Here is a 12,813-nt window from a genome sequence, read left to right as displayed (position 1 = left end):
CTAACGTTAGGGTAGTTTACGTTGGGCTATTATTGAGCGGTCAGAATGCTTCCATGGCTTTTTCGTTCACTGCCTGGACCGTGGATTATGAAAAAAAGCAGATCATACTAGTGGGTATTTTTTTGACAGTCGTGCAAATGACTTTCAACGCTCGCGAATTGTGATCGAGCGTCTGCGTTATGGGCCGTACAGACATATTATCGTGGGACAACAATCTTAGTCAGAAATCATTTTTACCTACTTTTAGAATGTTGAAAACTACTAAGAGTTGTGCAACCGAATTGGAGCCACCAAAATGTGACTCCTGCCCAGTCTCACTACGAATACGCGTATCGCATCAACGTGTGGGGTATCAATTGAAATCAGACTGAATATATACTTATTACGTATACTAAATGTAGTACAGTACAATAAGTCTTTGGTAGAAATTCAATTATTAGGACAAAGCTTTTTTTTCCACAGGAAACTAAATTTAACAAATCCAAACACAATTAGTTTCCGTTGTTTTGTTATAAAGTTCCAATTGGTCACCTTTTATTTCTCAGGCGAGGGTCGATATTGGTAGTTTACAATCTAACTAGGTAAATGTAGTTTAGTAATGTTTTCATACAAGTTGCACTTCACTTACTTATAATGGTTCCGAGGGGTAGATTTATATATGTAGGTTGTATATGATTATGACTGACATATCAACGCACAGCCGAAACCGCTGGTCCTAGAGATTTCAAATTTGGCACGTAGGTTCCTTATGTAGTGTAGAGGAGCACTAAGAAAGGATTTTCCAAAATTCACCTCCTAAGGGGGTCAAATGGGCGTTCAAAGTTTGTATGGGGAAACAAGATTAGTTTGACTATTTTATTCGATACTTCACAGGAAGATTCCTTAAGACATATGACTGAATACGTGTTTCAGGTTTTTTGAAAATTTAAGCCCTAAAAAGGTGAAAAGGGGGTGATAAAGTCAAAAAATCAATATGGGTATCGTTTTTATGGTTTATCGGGTTGCTGATCACGATAAATACAACGTTTTTAAAATCTAACGAGGCGGAAGTGAAATACCTTCTCCCCTGTTGTGGTGCAATGGGGTTTAAATATCAAAAATATATATAAAAGAAGATATTGACTGACTGACTGACATATCAACGCACAGCCGAAACCGCTGGTCCTAGAGATGTCAAATTTGGCACGTAGGTTCCTTATATAGTGTAGAGGAGCCTAAGAAAGGATTTTTTTAAAATTCGCCTCCTAAGGGGCTCAAATGGGGGTTCAAAGTTTGTATGGGGAAACAAGATTAGTTTGACTATTTTATACTAAACTTCACATGAGGATTCCTAAAGACATATGACTAAATATATGTTTCAGGTTTTTTGAAAATTTGACCCCTAAAGGGGTGCAAGGGGGGTAAAGCCAAAAACACAATATGGGTATCGTTTTTATGGTTTATCGGGTCGCTGAGCACGATAAATACAACGATTTTAAAATCTAATGAGGTGGAAAAGAAATTTTACCCCCTGTTGTAGTGCAATAGGGTTAAAATATCCAACATAGCCATAAGAGGAGCACTAAGAAAGGATTTTTCAAAGTTCACCTCCTAGCATGATAATTTGACAGGGACAGGGACAGGGACAGGGACAACTTCACAGGAGGATTCCTAAAGACATATGACTAAATACATGTTTCAGGTTTTTTGAAAATTTGACCCCTAAAGGAGGTAAAGTCAAAAACACAATATGGGTATCGTTTTTATGGTTTATCGGGTCGCTGATCACGATAAATACAACGATTTTAAAATCTAATGAGGTGGAAAAGATATTTTCTCCCCTGTTGTTGTGCAATGGGGTTAAAATATCCAAAATAGCCATAAGTGTAGGTTTAGTTTTTAACCGACTTCAAAAAAGGAGGAGGTTCTCAATTCGACTGAATGTTTTTTTTTTTAATTTTTTTTTTGTATGTATGTTACTCGATATCTCCGAGAATCGTGGACCGATTTTCAAAATTTTTTTTTGATCGAACCGGTATAACCCCGAGATGGTCCCATTGGCACCAAGTCAGGGTCTGATGATGGGATCCTGGAGAAATCGAGGGAACTCTTCAAATGTTATAGGCACATGTAATGTTTTTAGTCTATTTTTCAAAGGTACACCAGTATTTACGTCTGATGGTAATAATTTTATGTGGCTGAGCTGATGATGGAAGGTCAACTCCTCAATGGTTAGGAGTTTAAGGATAATTCTTTCACTACTGTACATGTATTCGGACTGATACATATAATATCACTAGGAACCACTAAAAATCAACTGAGCTGATGATGGAAGGTCAACTCCTCAATGGTTAGGAGTTAAAGGATAATTCTTTCACTACTGTACATGTATTCGGACTGATACATATAATATCACTAGGAACCACTAAAAATCAACAAATAAATAAACTTTTTAACAAAAAATAAAACCGCCTTCAAAAATAAGCGCGTTACAAAACACGGAGAAACTAAAAAGCCAAAAATAATAAACCTTTCAATTCAGATTTCTTATCGTATTGCAATAAGCTAAACATCCAAATTATAAACAAATCAATTATTTTTGGAGTCGGTACCAGCCTGTGTATGGTTGGGTGGGGCAAACAGGCAATAGCAAGGCGACGAACAGGTCTGGTACCGACTACAAAAATAATTGATTTGTTTATAATTTGGATGTTTAGCTTATTGCAATACGATAAGAAATCTGAATTGAAAGGTTTATTATTTTTGGCTTTTTAGTTTCTCCGTGTTTTGTAACGCGCTTATTTTTGAAGGCGGTTTTATTTTTTGTTAAAAAGTTTATTTATCTATACTTCTGGTTCAAGATTTCAAATTGATACGGAAGTTCCTTATAGGAAGGATTTTTCAAAGTTCACCTCCTAGCATGATAATTTGACAGGGGCAAGGACAGGGACAGGGACAGGGACGGGGACGGGGACGGGATAGGGATAGGGATAGGGATAGGGATAGGGATAGGGATAGGGATAGGGATAGGGATAGGGATAGGGATAGGGATAGGGATAGGGATAGGGATAGGGATAGGGATAGGGATAGGGATAGGGATAGGGATAGGGATAGGGATAGGGATAGGGATAGGGATAGGGATAGGGATAGGGATAGGGATAGGGATAGGGATAGGGATAGGGATAGGGATAGGGGTAGGGGTAGGGGTAGGGGTAGGGGTAGGGGTAGGGGTAGGGGTAGGGGTAGGGGTAGGGGTAGGGGTAGGGGTAGGGGTAGGGGTAGGGGTAGGGGTAGGGGTAGGGGTAGGGGTAGGGGTAGGGGTAGGGGTAGGGGTAGGGGTAGGGGTAGGGGTAGGGGTAGGGGTAGGGGTAGGGGTAGGGGTAGGGGTAGGGGTAGGGGTAGGGGTAGGGGTAGGGGTAGGGGTAGGGGTAGGGGTAGGGGTAGGGGTAGGGGTAGGGGTAGGGGTAGGGGTAGGGGTAGGGGTAGGGGTAGGGGTAGGGGTAGGGGTAGGGGTAGGGGTAGGGGTAGGGATAGGGATAGGGATAGGGATAGGGATAGGGATAGGGATAGGGATAGGGATAGGAATCGGGATAAAAATAGGGGACGGGGACGGGGACGGGGATAGGGATAGGGGAGGGACATGGACGGGACGGGGATAGGGATAGGGGAGGGACATGGACGGGACGGGGATGGGGACGGTAAAAGCTAGACATATAAATACATATATCATTCCAGTCATCTCAGTGGAACACATGTAAGAAAACATAAATAGTACATTGGGGTGGCTGCTACTATGCTGCTACTACCTACTTGAGTATTACACGATTTGCAAACTCAGACCTATCAACCGGCCGAATATACTAAATCGCTTTTACGGTTCAAGTAAAAAGGGTAGCATATTTCTGGGTCATGTTTTTTCCTCCCATTGGGCAGGATTATTGAGTTTGTTTTGTTGTGTTATGTATGTTAAACCGTATCTATATGTAGGCAATTTATGGTATTTTATAGCAGGTTATATTTATTGTTTCTGTACAACAACCATTTGAATGGAAGTGGATTGATTTCAGGGTTCAAATTATGAGACTTTATTTTATACGATATACGAGTAATACATTTAGCGGTAATCAGAGTACAATTCGCCTCATATAGGTCCAATGAAATGAGATATTTTCCAAGAATTAATTAATTTCCATCAATCTGCAGATCAGTTAGTTAGTTATAAATAAAATTGTTGATTTGCAAGTAGGTACCTAGTTTGGGAAAGTAGCTCCTACTTCCTACGGAAAATTTGCTCTAATCAAAACCATGATGATATTGATATTGATATTGATATTATTTATTTCATAAAATTACATTGCTTTATACATTAGTATGTTAATATATAAGAATTAATATTATGATCGCCAAGAGTTATGTACATTTGCAATATGATGTAATGTAAATTGATATATTATGTGAATCTGAAAGGTACTTTAATAAGAAGTCATAGTTAAAGTTGTCAATGTTGAAATCTGCAGACACCTTTTCATCAGATTCTGATCCGACAAACTTTGCACGTATGTAGTGACGTAGTGACCTTATCGCGTTGTAACTCTCGTTCGGAGCGAAAATGTACCTCTAGGTAACTTTATTAGATAATCTGAAAAGTCAACGAGTATAATACCTGTATGCAACATTGGGCGGAAGTTAAATATTGCAAACGAGAGTATTAGGTAGGTAAGTTAAATCGCAACAGCTTGCCGGACCGACTTGAGTTTGCAGAATTCTTACGCCCCGAGTCACACGCAATGTTTTATGTGACACTTACAATACAGAAAATATGTTAAATGAAAAAAAAAATAAGTTAACCCTTTGAACGGCAAGAACCATTACCAGTAAAATGGTCGTTCAAAATTCAAAAGGTTAAATATGGTACGGTCAAGTGCAAAAATACGTATCGAAATAATCGTCTCATAAATGAGCATTTCTTTTTTTTTTGCCAATATATTTTTTTAATTGTTTTAGAGAATTTTAGGTCAATTGTACTCAGAATCACGAGTACATTCAATCTCACTGGGAGACAAAAAGTGTCCCAAAATTTCCATACATTTTTTTTACTTTCCCCTTTTGTTACCCCATACAACATGTACGGAAAATGGTAACAAAATAAGAAAAACTCGTATGGGACAATTTTTTTAACTACTAGGATTGAAAAGGCTAGTAATTCTGAGTAGAAATAGCATATTTTTTTTCAAAAATATCACACTTCATAAAAGTGGCAAAAAAAAAATGCTCAAATATGGTACTATGCTCTTATTACACCGGATTAAGTTGCTATAGGACATATTTAGACATAGACATAGAAAATCTTTATTCAACATCACATGAAAATGTTACAAACAATGAAGAAGTGTTACATTAGGATTTGATAAAGTAAAAAACTTAAATCTAGACTAAACATCTAAGAAAATGAGTTATACATACACGTGAGATTAAAATATTCATGTGCGTTAAATAGGAGCTTGCCTCAGCATAATGTTGCAGCATGTTAACTACAACGCTGGTTTTCAGGCAGACCCTTGATATATTGTCACCTTACAGCTGTTAGTCGAAAACCGATTGGCTTGAAAATTGTGCTAAATGTGGAGTTGTGTGTAACTGCTTAAAAGAAAAAGCTTATGAAAAAAAAAATGGTAGAATGGCATTAGGAGTAGTGTTCGCAATAATATATATAGTCACAAGATCGGAATACGAGTAGGAAATAAATAAAAAGATGTTTATAAAATGACAAAAATAATAATTATTTAATTTATAAGATACAATCAATATATGTTATAAATATGTCGGTGTGGCTCTAGTACCAGGAGGTAGCATGTTTTGAATACTTAAAAGATGTTTTTTTACCCTTAATTTAAAACTGCTAATTGTATTTAAGTTTTTGAGAGGTGGAGGTATATTGTTCCAACATTTAGTTGCAGTATATTTGAAACTACCTCGAAACGCAGCAGTATGAAAACGTGGTAATATCAGATCGTTACATACCGATCTGACGCCATATAAGCTCGACCGGCTTGAACGCCACTTGAACTTATCGCACTGATACTGTGGCTCTGAGGTTTTAAACACCCCAAACAATAACGATGATAGGTGCAGCTCTCTGCGTAGTGCCATTTTCAGAATTCCTGCCGAGTTCAAATAAGACGTCACATGCTCGCGAGGCGGAATTCCGAAGCAATATCGAGCACACGAGTTTAATACGCAAATCGACACTAAGAAAATTCCGTATTCTATAAAGTATTTTGAATCTATAAAATGCGTATTTCGTCACTTCTGCGATATGCCCCTCGAAACGCAACGACTCGTCCATTAGTAGTCCTAAATTACGTGCCTCGAATACACGTTCTACTTCATTTCCCGAGATTATAACTGTTGGTCTATGATATTCGATGAGCCTAATCGTATAATGAAGTTACAATTCATCCCGACGTTTCGAACACTACAGCGTTCGTGGTCAACGGGTGACTGAGTAACTATCGCAGTAACCGAAGACAATATTATGTTTAGGTACATACATGACATTACAGTAAAACCAATACGTCACGAAACTTAGACTGACATAACAAAAAACAGAGAGGTAAAAGAGAACAAAATTGATTTGGGCATTTTGGGCGATGACGTAACAGTGCGGCTCCGTTGCGTCGTTGGCCCCGGTGTAAGATTTGGCAGGTTGCCCCGGAACCGCCGAAAAACTACACCTTTCGGCCAGTCTGATGCGTTTGCGATGGTGTCCTGCAACGGCCGCGGCACCACAAACGAACTAATATATTTGTGGGAGTGATGAGAATAAATGTGTGTGGTGCAGTTGAGAAGCTGCTGGCGACGGCGAAGCAGAAGATCGGCGTGCTGGTGGGCGCGCTGGCCAAGATGGACGTGTCGCCCGCGGACCGGCTGGCCGCCAATCTCTTCTACCACAACATCCTGGCCAGGTTCATGCGCGACAACTACAAGGAGGAGGTGGTGGCTGAAGGAGGTCAGTCTTCCCAAATGAATACAATGCACAGTCGAGTCCATAGATTTGTGTACATTTCTTAACTCTAACTCGTTGCAATAAGATGAAATAATGTAAGTAGGTACACATATTTATGAAGTAGACTGTACAGATGTAGTGCTAAATGTTTATCTTTCGTATTTTCACGGAAACTCAGGAACGTGTGTATGTTATTTCAATCAGTCTCAGCACAAGAAGTACTTACTAACGCTCATAACGCTGACCGAACTAGCATGACACGTTCGTGACTTTTCATGAAGACGAAGGAAAAATTAAACGTAGGTAACCTTTTAACCGCTTGGAATGTAGTGCACACGATTAAGGTTTAAAAGTACGTCAACCAATAAAGCTTGTCAGTAGGAAAAGCAGATAACCCTTCGCCCTTCTTCTACTGAGAAATTTGTGTGTAGTTTAAATAAAAAAAAATGAATTATGTTATGTAGTTATTTGTGTTAAAAAAATATTGTTTGCGGTTAAAAATAGCTTAAAAGTGCTGCCGATGCTGCGCCTTAATTCAGTGTGTATTTATTTAGTATTTACATGATTGAAATTCGGTACTTACAATACAGGACTGATCGAGTTCGAAATGGATGACCCGAACGTGCCCGGGCACGCCGTCATCAAGCTGCGCAGCAAGCAGCTGGTCGAGGCGCAGGTCAGCGAGTTCGACGTGCCCGACACCAAGAAGTGAACACTGCTCGACCACGTCACAACTTTACATTACTTTTATATCATTATTTAATACGCTACTTGACCCTTTTTATTTAAAGTCTGTCTTATATGATTAAGTACTGTCCAATTAACCGAAATAAAACATTACCATATTTTATTATGACCTACAACAGCAAATTTTTTTTTTAAAGTTTACTTTTACGAAATCAGGCGAAAACAACACAGTCATGTTAATCTATAGATATCTGTTCATCAGGTCATTCTACTCGAAAACAACATTTTCTGACTTAAGTATGAGGCATAAAGTTCATTATGTCAGTGTTTGTTTTGACATGAATTAACTTCGTATTCGATGACGTCACTACATCGCTAACAGCGTTTTCGGTGGCAAAAAATACACACATTTTTAATTGAAAATACTTAGTCATCGTACACTTTTAATACCCAAAATGTTTTTTTTTTTATGTCAAATACTACAGAAGACAATCATTTATTGTGCCAAATTCGATAGGAGTCCAGTAGCCCTATACGGAAACGATCAACTTGAAATCGGGTACAACTGTCAAATATTTGTATACATGGCGCCATCACAACTTCTCTGTCTCCAGTTTTGTTCAAAATAATTTTATATAGGTACTTAGGACAAAAAAATATGACACATTTCTAGTTGACAGGGCAAGCTATGATAGCTGGATAATATTTCGATCAGCCAACCTCATATATGGATACAATAGCCAATGGTTAATCATTGATTAACATCACTGTATCAAAATCCATTCTATTCTATTTGATCGCTGTCAACACACAATTGAAACGAGTTTATCGGGTCGTAGTTAATATTTCTATGAAATAACTTTGATAACATAACAGTGTTAAGTTATGTCCAAATGATAATAGAATCTGGTATGTTTGATTAGTTTTATATCTTATATTTAACTCCACTTTATTTTGGTGCTTATTGGCTTACTTTGTTGACGAATGTAATAAAATGAATAACTAATAATATCACCTAAATTTGCCTTCTTATTTTGGTATAGGTACCTAACCTAAGGTATTTGAATATATTATTATTATATTATTTGGAGCCCGTCGTGTCCCACTGCTGGGCAAAGGCCTCCCCCCAATTTTTCCACTGATCTCTATCCAGTGCTATGTCTGACCATTCCTCCAAGAAGGAGTCCAGTTCATCCCTCCATCGCCGGCGGGGTCTGCCGGATCCCCGATCAGAGTTTTCGGGCTCCCACACTGTAGTGAGTTTGGCCCACAACTCATTAGGCATTCGGCAGACGTGACCAGCCCAGTCCCATTTTAAAGCTACATCGGCGATTTGAGTTTTAGAGGTAGCGTGGTGTTCCGGACTCGATCCACCAATTTGACACCTAGTATGCTACGCTCCATGGCTCGTTGGCAAACCCCGAGCTTGGACTTCTGAGCTTTGATTTGAATATACCTAACGTAAATAAATTAGTTGGGGTTTGTTAGAAACTTGACGCACGAGTAATGTACAGTCGACTACAAAGAGATGTATCCATTTTTTCACCTTATTACAATGCAATAAGGTGAAAAAGTGTATACATCTCTTTGTAGTCGACCGTACAGTCAGCTGCAGAGAAAAGGAGACCCCCTGCCATACAAATTTGTATGCAAGGGGTCTACTTTTCTCTGCAGCTGATTGTACAAGTTTCCTATTTAACCTCTCGTATGCTTAGGAGCAGATCTGCTCCATATTGTTTCAACTTTAACATGTAGTTATTATGACTAATATATTAATGACAATTTTTTGACAGACGCATACGAAAGGTTAAAGCTGTCTCTGAAAAGCAAGAAACAACACACAAAGAAACTCATTGCTTGTAAATATGTGAAAATTTGGAAAAAATCACTTCTTAACACAGAGAACCTCCTATAGAGTGGCAGTCTTGTATATTTGGTTCGCGATACGAGTCACCAGTGTTTGGGGTGCGAGGAGCGGGCGGGGAATGTGTTAAGCGCGCTGTGATTGGCCGTTTCAAGGACGGCGGGCAGTCGCGCCAGATGAAAAGGGACAGAAGTAAGACTGTCCCTCTACTGACGCGTAAGTGGCCAATGTAAGTTGACCTATGCCGGCTCTGAATAAATTATAAATATGACTTATTTGTGGAATGTAATGCCGTCTGTTTTTAAATTTGAGCTTCTTGTTACCTTTCCACACCATTTCACACTACAGGTGGACATCTTTAAGGCATCAAAATACCCTTTTCCAATTTTTTTGTGCGAAAAACACGCGCTGCTTTCGGGTCTGTTACTTGGTCGATACTGATCGGGCACGGCGAGCGCCCGCGCTTATATCAGTGCAAATACTAGGAAGGCTGGCGACCGCGAGTCGTCTTGTAATAGATGTCTAAGGGGTTGGTCTGTGCTTCTTAATGAACTTACTAAATAACTTCTTCCCATTATAAATGATTTTATCGTTATGCACTCTGAAAAATAAAAGGGAAAATATTTAATTCAAATATTATACGAGTATATATATATGGGTTAATAAATAAATGCTGGCAGTTTAAAAGCGTTAAATCGAAGGGCAATATCCTATAGCATACGGAGCGCCATATATTCTCCAAGTTGAAGTAATTATGTCTAAATCTGAACAAGTGTAGTTTATCTAAACTACGGGACTTACGGGAGGCTTTGCTGTCTTAGTCAATTTGAATTTAAATGAAGGTTAGGTTCGATAGATTTATAATCAAGATTTCCTCGTAATGTCATAAATTACTATAATCGGCCTACTGATCAAAGTACAATTCTGTCTTAGTGCGTTTTCACATTATCCGATCCGATATCGGATGTCGGACCGATATCCCAAACATCACAGGCGCCATCTTGGATTTTTCCATTGAAATCCTTCCGACATCCGATATCGGATCGGATAATGTGAAAACGGACTTACGCCGTGGCTTGCGTGGGCGACGGCGATGCGACGCATACGAAATCAAACCTTATCGATATGGAAGTATGAGACGCGACGGCGTCCGTCGCCCACGCAAGACACGGCGTTAGTTGGGTTACTCTAATAAACTGACCTATATTAAACTATTAGGATATGGAATAAAAATAAAAATAAACTATAGTGGTTAGTTTTGTATTACATGCCAATAAGAAGGTAAGTAATTATAAGAGTGCATAACCTCGCCGTTAAACTTTGGTTTGGCGAAATTGTAGTACCTACTAAGCATCTTTTTATTGTTATTAGAAATAAATAAATAATAATATTTCTATTGTATGTAAGTTAAGTAATAATTATACAACATTATAATACGAATGGAAGGGGTTCCTTTACTAAATAATACCGGCACAATTGACGCAGTTCATAAAATGATTTTTAAAAACTGGAAGATTAAAAATTAATAATATAAGGTACTCCTCATAAGAATCTATTAGGACTATCGTACTAAACCGTGTTGTATTCAGTAATAGAAAATGTAAAGCAGGTACAGTCACAACTAATTGGAACCAGGCCACTCTACAACCATGTCAAAATGACAAGCAGTAAGAGATTTCTTACAATCTGATTAAAACGTCACTATGACATAGTTCTACAGTGGCCTAGGGTTCCAATTGGTTGACTGTACAAACAGTTATGCTTTGGTTTGGTTTCCTAGAATAGCAGTGCGTATAGCGGCCGTTTCTATACTCTGCTTTGTACTAGTACTTACCCGAGCTTTAAGCACAATCCAGGCTTGCTTAAAGCTAATAGCAGTAGCCTTGTTAGAAGTGCTGGAACCACGATTTTGTCAGTTTACACAACAAAGGAAGGACACTAAACTCTGTAACAGGGGGCCGATTTTTGAAATTCTATCATTCGATTTTGTGAATTTCTTTCATTAATAAAATAAAATAAATAGTTATTTGTTATACAAGGGGGCAAAGTTGTATTTTAACGCCGAGTGTGGAATTGAAAAACGAGCAAGTGAAAGGATTCTATAGTTGAACCACGAGCTAAGCGAGTGGTTCGAGAATGGAATCCTGAACTTGCGAGTTTTTTAACACACGAGAAGTAAAATACATTTGCACCCGAGTGTAACACAAAACTTTTCCCCTCACTATAGCGAGGAAACTACAACGCAAAAAATGCGTTTATCACTGCTTCCAGTAGTTCCACAGGTGGTAAATCATCTTTATTACTAGATTCACCTACTTTTATCAATTTTAAAACAGTTAATTTGACTTTATTCAAGGTCAAATTACTTTACCCACTAGTGGATAAAATGCGTTTTTACGCGCTGGTATTAAAGGGCAAAACACGTGTTTCCGAGCTAGTGAGGGGAAAAAATAAATAGTTATTTGTTATACAAGGGGGCAAAGTTGTATTTTAACGCCGAGTGTGGAATTGAAAAACGAGCAAGTGAAAGGATTCTATAGTTGAACCACGAGCTAAGCGAGTGGTTCGAGAATAGAATCCTGAACTTGCGAGTTTTTTAACACACGAGAAGTAAAATACATTTGCACCCGAGTGTAACACAAAACTTTTCCCCTCACTATAGCGAGGAAACTACAACGCAAAAAATGCGTTTATCACTGCTTCCAGTAGTTCCACAGGTGGCAAATCATCTTTATTACTAGATTCACCTACTTTTATCAATTTTAAAGCAGTTAATATGACTTTATTCAAGGTCAAATTACTTTACCCACTAGTGGATAAAATGCGTTTTTACCCGTTGGTATTAAAGGACAAAACACGTGTTTCCGAGCTAGTGAGGGGAAAAATAAATAAATTGCCACTAGATTCCAAAATACGCGCTCATTTTTTTTCAAAAATAGCTTTTCATCGTTTTCCACAGACTTCCGAATGGCTAAATCGTGCGTTCGATATTCAAAAATCGGTCCCCAGAGAGAACGAACTAGGCGAGAAATGAACATATCTATTCGTTTTTATATTAAAAGAAAAATGGAAAAATTTACGCTTCCGGCGGGACTTGAACCCGCATCATTTGCAATCCGTGCAAGGCTCTTAACCAATTGACATCGCAAATCCTTCCATGCCTTTCCTTATGTACACACGTCTTGGGGTGACGTCTAGCGCCATCTACCGACAGACTATTACATCTTGTAACGGCACTGGAGTCTCAAGTTATATTGAGAATTCACCAGTAACAATG

At 38.5% G+C, this 12,813-nt stretch overlaps 1 protein-coding gene across 1 annotated transcript in view; it reads left to right on the top strand.

Annotated features, from left to right (window-relative positions):
* LOC125241050 overlaps nt 1-7,855 on the top strand; it is a 55,640-nt gene extending 47,785 nt beyond the window's left edge. Inside the window, exons 6-7 of the mRNA XM_048149334.1 lie at nt 6,821-6,988; nt 7,576-7,855. Coding sequence (XP_048005291.1) covers nt 6,821-6,988; nt 7,576-7,697 — 290 coding nt within the window. The 3' untranslated portion in view covers nt 7,698-7,855. The remainder of the gene's footprint in view (nt 1-6,820; nt 6,989-7,575) is intronic.
* Nucleotides 7,856-12,813: the final 4,958 nt, after the last annotated feature.

The sequence above is a fragment of the Leguminivora glycinivorella genome, chromosome Z (assembly GCF_023078275.1).
Source record: "Leguminivora glycinivorella isolate SPB_JAAS2020 chromosome Z, LegGlyc_1.1, whole genome shotgun sequence".
Classification (NCBI taxonomy): domain Eukaryota; kingdom Metazoa; phylum Arthropoda; class Insecta; order Lepidoptera; family Tortricidae; genus Leguminivora; species Leguminivora glycinivorella.
Note: the sequence above shows the minus strand (reverse complement) of the source record. Positions and strands in the feature narration are given on the sequence as shown.